The sequence below is a fragment of the Lineus longissimus genome, chromosome 11, assembly GCF_910592395.1.
Source record: "Lineus longissimus chromosome 11, tnLinLong1.2, whole genome shotgun sequence".
NCBI lineage: Eukaryota > Metazoa > Nemertea > Pilidiophora > Heteronemertea > Lineidae > Lineus > Lineus longissimus.
The window spans coordinates 17,334,042-17,346,441 of record NC_088318.1 but is presented as its reverse complement, the minus strand read 5'-3'; the positions used below and the strand labels follow the sequence as shown (position 1 = coordinate 17,346,441).

The 12,400-nt window shown below is 42.6% G+C and overlaps 2 protein-coding genes across 2 annotated transcripts in view; both read left to right on the top strand.

Annotated features, from left to right (window-relative positions):
* The window catches only part of LOC135496355 (RAB11-binding protein RELCH homolog), a 147,932-nt gene extending 144,326 nt beyond the window's left edge, over positions 1–3,606 (top strand). Inside the window, exons 23-25 of the mRNA XM_064785639.1 lie at positions 74–190; positions 1,907–2,060; positions 2,431–3,606. Coding sequence (XP_064641709.1) covers positions 74–190; positions 1,907–2,060; positions 2,431–2,584 — 425 coding nt within the window. The 3' untranslated portion in view covers positions 2,585–3,606. The remainder of the gene's footprint in view (positions 1–73; positions 191–1,906; positions 2,061–2,430) is intronic.
* Positions 3,607–8,638: 5,032 nt separating this feature from the next.
* Positions 8,639–12,308, top strand: LOC135496174 (probable nuclear transport factor 2). The gene is made up of 4 exons (XM_064785328.1): positions 8,639–8,982; positions 9,326–9,397; positions 9,582–9,680; positions 9,929–12,308. The coding sequence occupies exons 1-4, from the start codon at positions 8,779–8,781 to the stop codon at positions 10,070–10,072; spliced, it is 519 nt and encodes a 172-aa protein (XP_064641398.1). The 5' UTR covers positions 8,639–8,778; the 3' UTR covers positions 10,073–12,308.
* Positions 12,309–12,400: the final 92 nt, after the last annotated feature.

Here is a 12,400-nt window from a genome sequence, read left to right as displayed (position 1 = left end):
CTACAAATTTTCTCCTCCTCAAAACTTCCAGAACTTTTGTAACAATTTTTTTTCCCACTCGATATCGTTGCAGTTATAATCCCACGATTAGCCGTCCTAGCCGCTATTAACAACCACGTGACGAACGAAACACGTCGGTCAGATATAATGCTGCAGTTGTTTGACGCGTACAGTGCTCTTTGCTGCTGTTGTATCCTTACTTAGAATCGCCCCCGGCAGCAATGACGGACATTTCTACTCCTCAGACTTTGCAGTCGCCCAGCGATGAAGTGGTAAACGATCTTACCAACAGATGTTCTGTTCCTCCTACTGGTGTGTAGGATCACCATCAAGTTGACGACAGAACGTTGACAAATTGATTATCTCTGTTCGTTAAGTGTATTTGAGAGGGTATGAAGGATTGTATGTGTTCTAGATTATGGAACGGTTGCACTAAAGCAAAGAAGAATATATTTTGCACAAAAATGTATTGGGCCAACATTTTTGTGATGGTGCTAGGTGTGTTTTCCCCTCAAATTGATTTGAAAAGCTTTCTAAGTCAACACTAGTGAGTGCAATATCAGGATTCTGCTGTCAGAACTTGACGTTGATCCAGAAAGTGGCTGCAAAGCTAATGTCAGCAAGAGTGAATGCGATGACAAAATGCATGCTGTTCAATAGATTCTCTCCACTTTTTAAATTGCGTGCTACAAAAATCCTTTTGGCTCTTACCTAGTCCAGGAAGAAGTATATCACCCAATATCTAACTACAAAACTACACAGTATATTACATTTTCCCATGAGCGTCATTGACATCAGTACATATCTGATGACCCCTCTTGCAATCTGGAGCAATAATCAGTTCTGCTCATTACTTCTCAACATCATTAGACCATAAGCACTTCTGCTCTGCCTCAAGACCGAATTGAATCTCGAGATGATTAAAACCCACTCCACCGTGAAAACTTGACAATATTGACTTTTATATCATGTTAGTATTGATCAGTTGTTTCCAAGTGTACTGGTTCCCTTATAGCTCGCAAGGGTAACTATTGTTAACCTGGTGAGTTGTTCATGGAGTCCGGGCATCCTGCCACCAGTCCCCCAAAACTGCAAAGTCATATGACCCGGCTATCATTGGCAGACCGCAGGCACCCATCGGAGAGAGAGAGAGGCAGCGTGCCAGCAACGGGCAACCCTATTATCAATTAGAAGACCTGCTATTACTTAGAAGACCTACAACCCCTTAGAAGACCTCCCGAACTATTGTAATTCACCCAATAAAAGTATCAGGATAAGTCCAAATCTCGCGTTGTCGTCTTGTGTTGCCGACAATCTTATATATACTAATTTATATTAGGGGAAGGATCTCTGGAGACAGTCGGTCGAACATCTGACCTCTGGGAGGCCTTGAATAATTCCCCCTCCGATAGTGACGACTGGTGGAGTTACGCCCAGAACGTTACATGGTAGCAGAGGGTAGTTGTTATACTGATACATGTATACATGTGTTCTCCTCATAAATGTCAGAACACAACGGGAAGATGGTTCTTGTTCCAAACGTCGACTATTGCAGCAAAAATATACAAGATTGCTTGACATATTTCTAAATACAGCCATGCTGTCATTCGATTACCCGTGCTCCAGTGGGACCTGGTTCAAATTGTGGTGGTATCGATGCTTGATAATTTACTTATCAGTTGTGATCTGTGTAACTACCACGAAATATTCCTACTAACTAAAAAGATGATAACAGATTGGATGGAGAGTTTTGTAGATGGCCAATGTGTCGTTTGCGTCAGCTGTCAACAAGGTATTTTGATATAATTATACTGACATTTCATTCAATGATTAATGACAAACCAGAGATACTCCTCATAAAAATGCCTCCTTCCCAAATACAAACAAATCCTTAACTAAGTGCCAGTCATCAGTGACCAGCTCATCCAAGAAGCCATGCTGCCGGGCCTGTCCTGCCTTCAGAAGGACATGGCACAGATAGCCCAGGACCATGAGGATGTCGTGTCTTCTATGATCAAGGAGTTCAGAATGAAACTGGAGACGAGCAGGGCACAGGAAAGGTAAGTTGTTCATCAGCCCTTCTGTGATCACCAACCTCTAAAAGTCTGACCTGACTTTCTGGGCCTGGGACACAAAAATGGAACAGTGCTGATCCTTCCAACACTCCTGATTATGAGCCCGGTGCCTTAACCACGAGCCACTGATCTCCTCAATCAGCTTTGTAGTTTTGTCATTGATGTGCCCTTCCCTATTGGAAGTAAATGGCTTAACCATCAACTATGTCCATCTTTTGATGATACTCTGAACTCGCCAATCATCTGATGACATGATGCTCTTCGCAGTAAGCCAGTTGCCTGTAATGCTTGGGAAATTGGACACAATTTGGAGAATATCTTTATTTACGGTTCATAAATAATCATCTGGTTGCAGGAGTTCGAGTACAACGAGCCAGAGTGGTGGCCAGGCGGCCCCTCCGCCTCCCCAGCCGAGCGAGGACGTCAAGTCCAAGATGCTGAATAGATTCAAGGAGATGCGAGATAGCTCCGGCTCGTCAAAACTCTCAAACATATTCAAGAAGAAGTAGTCAGCTGCTCTGTCCATAGGTTACATTGCTTGCTGTACACTTTCCTGCATTCTAGAGTATTAAAAACACCCTCGGTCATACTGTTCAGAGACGTAGTTAGTCTGGGTTCAGTTGACCTTACATTGCGCTGGGAATGCAGCTGAAACATGGCAACAATCACTGTTACTTATGGACTGTATGCAGTTTGTGAAATAACCGCGTTAGGCTTATTTTCATGCCGATCCGCTGTCGTTGTGCGTATGTCCATCCTTCACCGCCGATAAATCGGCAGGGTTATTTCAGCCATATCATGCTTTAACGGAAACTTTTGGTTCTACAACCTCAAGACTGGGTTTACATTGGATTAACAATGTCACATGTCAGGTTTCATGTGTAACGCATCACTTATCGCGAGATGGTTTGTACATTGACTGGGACTTGAAAGCACGACATGAGAGAGAAGCTTGAATCATATATAGCCCGCTCCTTTAGAATGACTTGTTTATTCTTAGAGTCAAGCACAATTGACTACATGAACTCTTTGTCCACCTAAGGTACGGGCTGTGTAAAGTGTAAATCTCACTACTATAACATGAAAAGAGTGGTCACTTTGATACTAAATGTAGTCCTTCATATTGAACGTCGTATAATAATTGTTCACTTGGGAATAATCACGCTGCACTTCGCAATCATTAACCAACTTTGGCAGAGTATCATTTGGCCGACATGTATGTGGTCACATACTTCATGTATGTGGTCACGTACTTCATATATTTGGTCACATACTTCATGTATGTGGTCACGTACTTCATGTATTTGGTCACGTACTTCATGTATGTGGTCACGTAGGCCGCGCTTTCCTTTGGTCAGGTCCAAAGGTCAATACAGAATTGTTTCACAAAGATAATTTTCAGTTTTGTGATTAAATTCCAATTATCTATATTTTAGTGTAAATTGATACATATCCTTGAATGTCTCTTGTATTCAATAGAAGATTTTATATGCTTGTAGGTCAAAATAAACTCATACATTCCTAAATTTAACTGATTTAGTTGGGTAGTTTGTCTTTTATTTTTGTACTCACATTTTTTGGACATGATTTTGAAGGCCTCCCATAGCTTGTCTGAGACACCTGGCATTGTCGCAGCATTCTTCGTTGGACCACTGGCACTGACACAAACCGCTTCACGAGACCGCTAGCGCTGTCACAGCCAGTTTCATGAGACCACTGTCACTGTCACAACCGGCTTCATGAGACCAATAGTAGTGTCACAACCAGCTTCATGAGACCACTAGCGCTGTCACAACCAGCTTCATGAGGCCACTAGCGCTGTCACAACCAGCTTCATGAGACCACTGTCGCTGCCAGCTTCATGACACGACTGTCACTGTCACAACCAGCTTCATGAGACCACGGTCACTGTCACAACCAGCTTCGAGACCACTAGCGCCGTCACAACCAGCTTTATGAGACTACTCGCACAGTCACAGGTAGCCTTATGAGACCATAGTCACAGCCAGCGTTTCCTTTCTTGGACCATTCGCACAGTCACAACCAGCGTCATAAGACTACTCGCACAGTCGCAGCTAGCTTTATGAGGACACCGCTGGCACATTCACAGCCAGCTCCAGTTGATCTCTTGACACCTTTTGCATTTCCTTTTCTGGCAGTTATTGCACACTGCAACTAGCTTGCCATATTGATGCAGGATGCTGCGATATCTAGCTATCTTTGCGTACTCCCTTTCGATGGAAGTCGGCCCATCTTACATTGAGCTGATAGAAGTGTCAACTCGGAGCAACGGATGGAATTGACCATTCGGACATTGCAAATTTCACACAGTCGTGCAATAATTGTGTCAACGCGAATGTTTGGGCTAGTTGGTGATGAAGAAATAAGGCTTTAATCATTGGGACGACATATGTGTGTTTATTCTGGTAATATACAACATAAAAATCGTACATCATAACTTCATTGATACTATGAAGGAACAAACATAATACTATCAGCTGGCATCAGAAGTTGATACAGTCCTGGTGTTTTATCTGTCAGTGTTTCCCTTATATTGTTTCCCTAACAACCAGCTGCCTTTTCACAGGATAAAGCTGGTTTCATGCCTGGCAGGTCTGACACCATATTCTGATCGGACACCAATGCAAACCAGAATATTTTCGCGAGTCAAGGCAAAAAACTAAAAATTGTTTACATTTATTTTGAAATGGAACCCTTACTAGTATTACGAGGCAAGGATAGGATCACTTTAAGAATTTTTTATATGAATCAGGTCAGACAACCGAGAGCCAATGAGAGTATGGATGACCAGGAACGCTATCAGTGGAACAAGAAGTTCTTGGTCTTTGTGCACAATGACTTGACCTTACATGGTCTGGAAAGATTTCCAGGGGAAGGCTGTTTCCCGTTTTACCGATGTTCACGCCCATGTTAAGTGCGCTGGGGCGATTGGGTTCGACGGACACCAGTCGGAACCCCGGCGTTTGAGGTGACAGAATCATCTTTCCGTTCTCTCCTGACAAAACACAAGCGCTGCTTTGTATTTGGGTCACACCGAAAAAGCGCCCGGAAGTCTGACCAAAATCGTTCCCCGCCCGCCAAGCAGTAAAGGTAGAAATTGAGGACGTGGTTCAGGACGCTGAGCTGGTGGACGATGGGCTGTACCAGGCCGAGGACAGCCAATCCAACAGGCCCCGCATGCATATGAAACCTCATTCTGAACTCGTAGAAGATACCCATTGGGGTAACAAGGATCACGAACGCGAACGAGACAACGAGTAACATCTTCGTGATGTCTTTCTCCTTCTTTTCGAAAGCCGATTCTCCCCAGTTTTGCACGAGAGCCTTCCTGGCTTTACCAATTGCCTTCAGCTTGAGAATGAGTGCGATGTTGCATCCCAAGATAAGCAGAAAGGGGAGGTGCGATCGCACGGTGTTGACGAAGGAAACGTAGGCCCTCACTAAAGGAGATTCACTGTAATTAGAGAGACAGAGAGTAAAATTCCCCTCTTCCGGCCTCCCGCCCATGGCAAGAAACACGGGTATGCTCACAACAACACTGACAAAGATAATGAGAACTAAAAAACGCCTTGTTCTCTTTACGTTCGTCAGGAGACGCTTTGCCTTTAGTGGAAAAAACACACAAAGAAGCCTTTGGATTGCCAAGAAGACTAGGATCCAGGAACTCGAAGTGTTGCTTATAATTGTAACTGCGAACAAACCGGCGCAGAGATACCCGTCGAAGATTTCCGGGTGGAAGTTCCAGCCGATCCACATCATTACCTGCAGGACACTTACTATGAAGAGGTCGGGAACACTCAAGGCTGCCATTAGAAAGCATGTTGTGTTGTCGCGGTTTCGTTTCTTGGTCATGATGATCAGACACAGAATGTTCCCTGTTACACCGAATGCGGACAGGACGGGTGGAACATAAAGTTTGATTTGAGCGGCTGCTTTTCTGAGCTTAGATATCACCCCAAGTTCATCTTCAGTCAGATTTCTGAGGGTCGCATTCCCATTTACATCACCAATTGAACCATTTGAAATGTGCTCGAATACCAAAAAAGAATCATCGTCACTCGTTTGTTCGAGTGTCCCCTCCGTCTCCCGTAATCTCGAGGATGGATCAAGACTAGTTACCGTTTTCTTTTCTTTGGGGGTTTGACTCTCACTGTTAAAATTTGCCCGAGGGCCAGGTGTACTTCCCATTTTTTGCAAACTAGAAGATGCAACACTCGTGTTGACGGTAACCAATGTTTCTGTTCCGTTGATCGTGATGCGGGGTCGAGTTGTACTTCTAAGCAGTCGAAAACTCGAGGAGTCATTCCGAGGGACATTCCTTACGGTTTCAATTGATTTAGCGTCCACCCTTCCCTCTCTCGTCCACGGTGCTCTAATTGTACTTCCCAGTTGTTCGTAACTTGCCGCGGCATTCGAAGCACGAACGGTTCGTAGAAAACTCTTCAAGGAAGGCCCGGTGCTGACTGTTTTACTCTCGCCGAAGGCACCAGTGTCACTATTAACTTCGGACTTTGACTCATTCAAAACCGTGTTGGTCGTAGTATCATTCAGTCCAGATGAGAATTTCTCGGCAATCGAAGCAACGCCCGTATCGAAAGTGGTCATCTGCTGTGTAGACTCTGCAGGCAGTTCAGTTGAGTCCATCCCTTTGGAACTCCCACTCAACTCCGACGGTGGGACCTGATTGACAAGATCTTGTTGCGGATGTCCTGTTACTGGTATCCTCTCTGGCCATTCAAGCAAAGGTTCAGTAATATTCTCCAATCCAACCCTTTCATCACGTGACCTTGCATCAGTGGTCTTGGAAGTCGTTTTGTGCAATTTCCCAACACTGTCCGAGTTTGATATGTCTGGGCCAACCTCATCGCGCGTAATTTCGTTGCGCGCGTCCACTTCGTTTTGTTTGACTTTAGACAGGTCAGCCGCACAAGATTTTGGAATTAAACCGACCCAAAACCCGATAACAAAGATAAGGAGGAAGAGAAATGATAGTCTGATCATTGTGCTTTCAGCTCGCAGACGATAATGAAGCGTTTTCTGGTTGCCCTTGTTTTTACTTCAAGACCACCCCATGAGACCGACTGCTCATTATTTCTGAAAGCATCGCTTCATCAGCGGATGGTCAGTACGGCAAGTAGTCATCTCTAGAGAACGCCGTCCAACGACCGCAAAAATTAAGGATAATTAACACCTCAAAGACAAAATTGCAACATGAACACCATTGTCTAATTATTAATACGTCTTTTATGGATTGAAGAAGTAATGACCTTGTTCCTGGAAGGGTGCCTACACTATTTATCATGTTGCATCAATTATTGGCCTGCATGCGTTCGTCAGGTAGTTATCTAGATAATAGGTAGCACATCGTCAGGTAGTTATCTAGATAATAGGTAAAACAATGGTGGCATTACGCTAGTAATTGAAGAAAGGTCGCCCGAGTGTCTTCATTTAGCAGCTCACTTGGGATCTCAAATGGCTCTCAGTTTTACACTTTGCCAATTAAGGACTATTTATATGCTCTGAACTGCAATGACAATATATTGAGCTGGTAATGACAATACTTTGAGCTGGTGATCTGTGGGTCAGTCTCTGGTCATGTAATGATGAAGCAAAATACAATTTGTAGTGTCTCCTCCAGGGTTGTGATTGTCTTCGGAGAGTGTGTGACTAACAGACATAGGTCGGTCAATTTAGCTTGTGTCAAGCTAGCACCAAATTTCTATACCCAAATCAAGCTGGCCCCATATTTCGTGCTGACGACCGTTATGATCACAGCCCATCTTTATTCAAACTTATATTTGCATTCCGCGGCATTACTCCTGTGGGGACGTTACATGTGCGTACTATGTAGTATGAGTGGCCAACGGCAGGGGAGCCAGGAGCGGGCTCAGGACACAATAACGTCTGCAATAGGGTCCGTGTACATTCTGTATACAAACATTTTCGTGATTAAAAAAAAATTCAATGCTGGGAGTTTTATCAAACTTAACAGAAGTGTAGTCCTGTATCTTGTCAATGTCATAAGTGAATTTGAAAAAGTTCTAATGATACTAAATTAGTTTATAAGCATGCTCAGGCCATGGTAAATATTTCACCGTCCCAAGTCAGCATGGTGAAGTGCTGTCAGTTCACCGTGGTGAATTGTCGATTTACCATGGTGAAATTGAGACAATTTTTTCCCAAGGGTCCCTCCAAAGCACTGGCTAAAACATGTACCTGGGTACTTTCTCAATCCCCAACAAAAAGTCCCAGGAAGTGAAACGACTTCGATTTGGAGGGAAACGACTGGGGGCGAAAGGGTCAGGGAGCGAAACTACCGGAGACCTGTTTACAAAATTCAATTTAATCTTTGAATAAAATGGATAGTAAAATAGCAGTTTGCATCAAAGAGCATAAAACATTCAGGAATGGACATTGGCCTCATATTGCCCCGCGCGGCCAAATCAAGTTTACATGCGCACGTGTTGTGGCGGGAAAATTCATAATCGCCGCCACCGTGAATTCTTGCCGCCGCAGCCTCGCTGTGGATCGTGTCTGCAGACGCGATCTCGGATGTGACCATTTTTCATGTTTTTGCAAGAGGTTGAGAATTTTTGGTTTGAAAAACGTCCTTAGTTCATGAAGTGTTGTGTTTCTTGATAACTATCTTTGAGAGACTGTAGTTTCTTGTAAAAAGAAGACAATGACTGACACATCAACAAATCCTGCTTACGCAGTGTGTGTACCTGGGGCCAATGATCCCGAGTATCTTCTGGTGGCCAAAAAATTCATTTCCTACTTCTACAGCATACAAGATGCCTTCGATCGTCGCGACGAAACCAAGAACAACCCCGAAGTTCAAAAAATGAATTCAATGGCATTGGATGCATATCGGGCCGTTTACAGGGTATGCATTAACCTACACCACCTTATTCCCCCCCCCCTGGTCTTGTCTTGACTCGTCTCTTGACTCTTCTTTTGAGCCGAGCCGGAGGCCCAGCGAGGGGTTGACACCGGCATGTGTCCACTTTTCGGAAGACAGAAGTCACATTGTGGGAAGAACTTGGATCGGTGGATGTTCTACGATATTGACATAGAGTTATATCATAAACTTGTTTCAGTACCAACTGATCGTAGCAATGGCGTCTTAAGCGTATGAGAATATGAACTGTGATGTTTGATTGAAAGTCTTCATTAGGGTAAATTGATAAACTAGATGTACAAAAAATGTCACATTTGTTTTGTTTCAGGATAATTCAGCAAAAACATTTGAAGGTGTTGAAATTTTGGGTAAAGCAACTATTGGTGACCATCTGGACAAAGTAAGTTCACCACTGTATTTTGTTAATCATCACACTGAGACTTGTGAGAGGGCTTTTCATCGGCTAAGTGATGAACATGATCAAGTTCAATTCATTTGCCGGTATATCAGTATGCAGAGTGGGCAGTACAGTAGATGTATAGGAGAGTTGTGAGGGATTCTAACTTCTGTCTTTTCAATTTCAGACATTAACTTTCAAGACAATAAAATATGCTTTGACGACTATTGATGCTCAGCCTGGACCACCTCCATATGTCATTGCCTTGGTCACAGGACAACTGAAGGTTAGTAATCCTTGAGGAAACCACATTAGAGACCACACTCCCCACAAACGACAAGTTGTGAGTTCCTTTCAAACAAACTCTACCTGTAAAGCTGCGAATTCAGGGAATCCCCTCCTCTCCAAGAAATGCCATTTTGAATTGATGGCCTTCAAAATGGTCCCACTTTCAGGAATGACGCAAATACATGTACATGTAGTAGTAGTATCAATTCAATATGTGAAATAAAATCTTTGATTTTTGCGTTGCAGACTGATGAAGACCGACCGTTGCCGTTCTCAAATTCGTTTCTTCTGGTGTGTAATGAGGTGCGCCTGCCGGACGGCACAAAGCAGCACGAAATAACAATTCAGAATGAAATGTTTCGATTAGGCGTTCATAACTTTGCCGCCTAAGCGTCGGATGATTTGCGGATATTTTTACATGACTTTGATTCGTGCACGTGCTTGATTCAGACTTGCATTCAGTGCCCTATCAATGTTAGCGGGTCAATTCAGAAACTTACTGGAGGAGAAATTCTGAATTTTGATTCTGTCGTGGAGGGCAATCAAGTGTGACCACTGTTAGCCTTTATGGAATGTGAACAGAGATATTATTTGAACAACAATAAAATTGAATGGAATTTGCTACTGTGGTGTACATGTATATTTAACCACGCTTTGTACATGATATTTTAAATGGTTGTGGTACCAAATATGACAACCCTTTTATAGTTGGTGACCGACTTTGAGGAGATTTTTGCATGATATGGCCTAGACGAGCACAATTGCAACTTGTTAAATTGTCTCAGATTGTTATTCTTTCAACTTATGTGGATTAAAATTACAGTAAAACTTTCATAATCAACTCACCTTGACAAGCATATTTTGTCCATACAAAATCTGTTGTACTCACCACCAACAAACTAGAGTAGAATGTTGAAAGCTGGACTGCATTCTTGGAAGACCTGTCCCTTATACATGTATGCAAGTATTTGGTTTATAAGGTTTGATGTTGACACGTGATGTTGTCTCAACTTCAATTTCTTTCCAGCTTCAATTTCTTTGGTGTCTTAAATAGCTTTATATGCCAACCTTTTTGTTCCATTTTACTTGGAAGACGCACTCTATGAAGATCACTCGGAGTCCACTATGAGCTTTAACTATGGGAAACTGGAGATTTTACAAATGTATAGCACTTGTTAAAAGTTTTTGGTGGCTTTTTAACTGATATTAGTAATAAGAGGCAGTGCAACCTCAATTGGTGGACACCTCTCTAAAGGACACCCTCTCTATTTAAAGGACAATACATGTGCATGTACTTGTCAGTCCCAGGGGTGTCCTTGAGGTTCTACTGTATCCATTGGCATTGTTTCAAATCTAGACATGATAATTCTTACTATAACTCCTTTCATGTAAAGACCTACATGTACATGTATTTTGTCATTTCAAATCCTTTCAAGGTGCTTGCTTGTGTTCAACGAATTTCGTGTTCAACTGTTGGCCAGTAGTTGTTCAGTCATTGCAATGAAATGTTGGTGATGTAACAAGTATGTACATGTAAGGCTACAGAAGGTATGCATCGAATTCGTAAGTTATATAGAAAATCTGAGCTTCTGTAAATTGTATATCCACCAATGGTAACTTTGTGAATAAACAGTATGAATGCATCTGAACATTAACCCTATTGTTTGATACATGTAGGTACTGGTTGTGTCTGTAGAAGGGTGTATCTAGAAGTCGTTTGCCTTTATATGAGCTTCAATTGCAGAGCTAAGACTTCAGCACTCATGGTCATTAGTGTGGTTAGACTTCACAGCTTCTTGGTTGACAGAGACTCGGAGTCTGCCTGCAGGCACAACTGATAATTCTAAAATTGTCATTGTTTTGCACCATGTTTATATTTCACAGACATAATGTGTTCATGCTTCAATGAAACTGTTCTTTGTGTCTGTGGTTCATTTTGGAATGATTGTTAAAATTCTTGATCCCTGCTTGGTCGAGTTTGCACAGTAACGGTTGCATTGTGTTTCGCTTGAATACATTGTATGTAAATCTATGGAATTTATAGACCTGGCCCCAGTTGACAAAAATCTAAATTAGTTGTCTTTCTAGTCACCAGGGGTGGTAAAAGGCCTGACTGTGCGCTTCCTAGATTAGGTCATTACCTCGACAGCCTGCTGACCATCATGATCAGTGTGTCTACATATGCACAGACGAACATGTAGCAATATCACTGTGGTATAATAGAAACACGAAAAATGATCTTGTTCGTATTGGTCACCCTATAAACAGCATCCATTAGTGTCCACCAGGTTTGAAGTCATCAAATTTCAATTTTGTCTGGTGGATGCTTTATAAGGATCAACCCATCATATCTCATCATATCTTTGTTGCTTCTCCACAGTGAATTCATGTGATCTTGCTGTTCGCCTCAGCTAGGGCTACCCTGGTGAGTAGATGGAGAACTAACTGATGTGAGTCTTATGTATATTGAAAAAGGAGTTTAGGCACTGTCAAAGTCTTGGTCTAGAAAACCATTCGCTGACATGACTTGTTTGATGTATACACCATTACCTGGCCTGCTTTTGACACCTTAGTTTATAGGTTGTTGCAATTACCAACTTTGAATAAAACTCTAGTTTTTCATAATAACAAATGTTTTGTTTTGATTATTTGAAGGACAGAGTGTCTCGGGATGGGGCTGGATTGGCACTATTGATAATCACTGAAGGCGCTTCTTTG

Bases quoted from the DNA above. Each gene is read 5' to 3' on its own strand.
- LOC135496174 (XM_064785328.1), top strand. From the start codon at position 8,779: ATGACTGACACATCAACAAATCCTGCTTACGCAGTGTGTGTACCTGGG. The intron at 8,983-9,325 runs GTATGCATTAAC...GTTTTGTTTCAG, and splicing joins CATATCGGGCCGTTTACAGG to GATAATTCAGCAAAAACATT. The intron at 9,681-9,928 runs GTTAGTAATCCT...TTTGCGTTGCAG, and splicing joins TGGTCACAGGACAACTGAAG to ACTGATGAAGACCGACCGTT.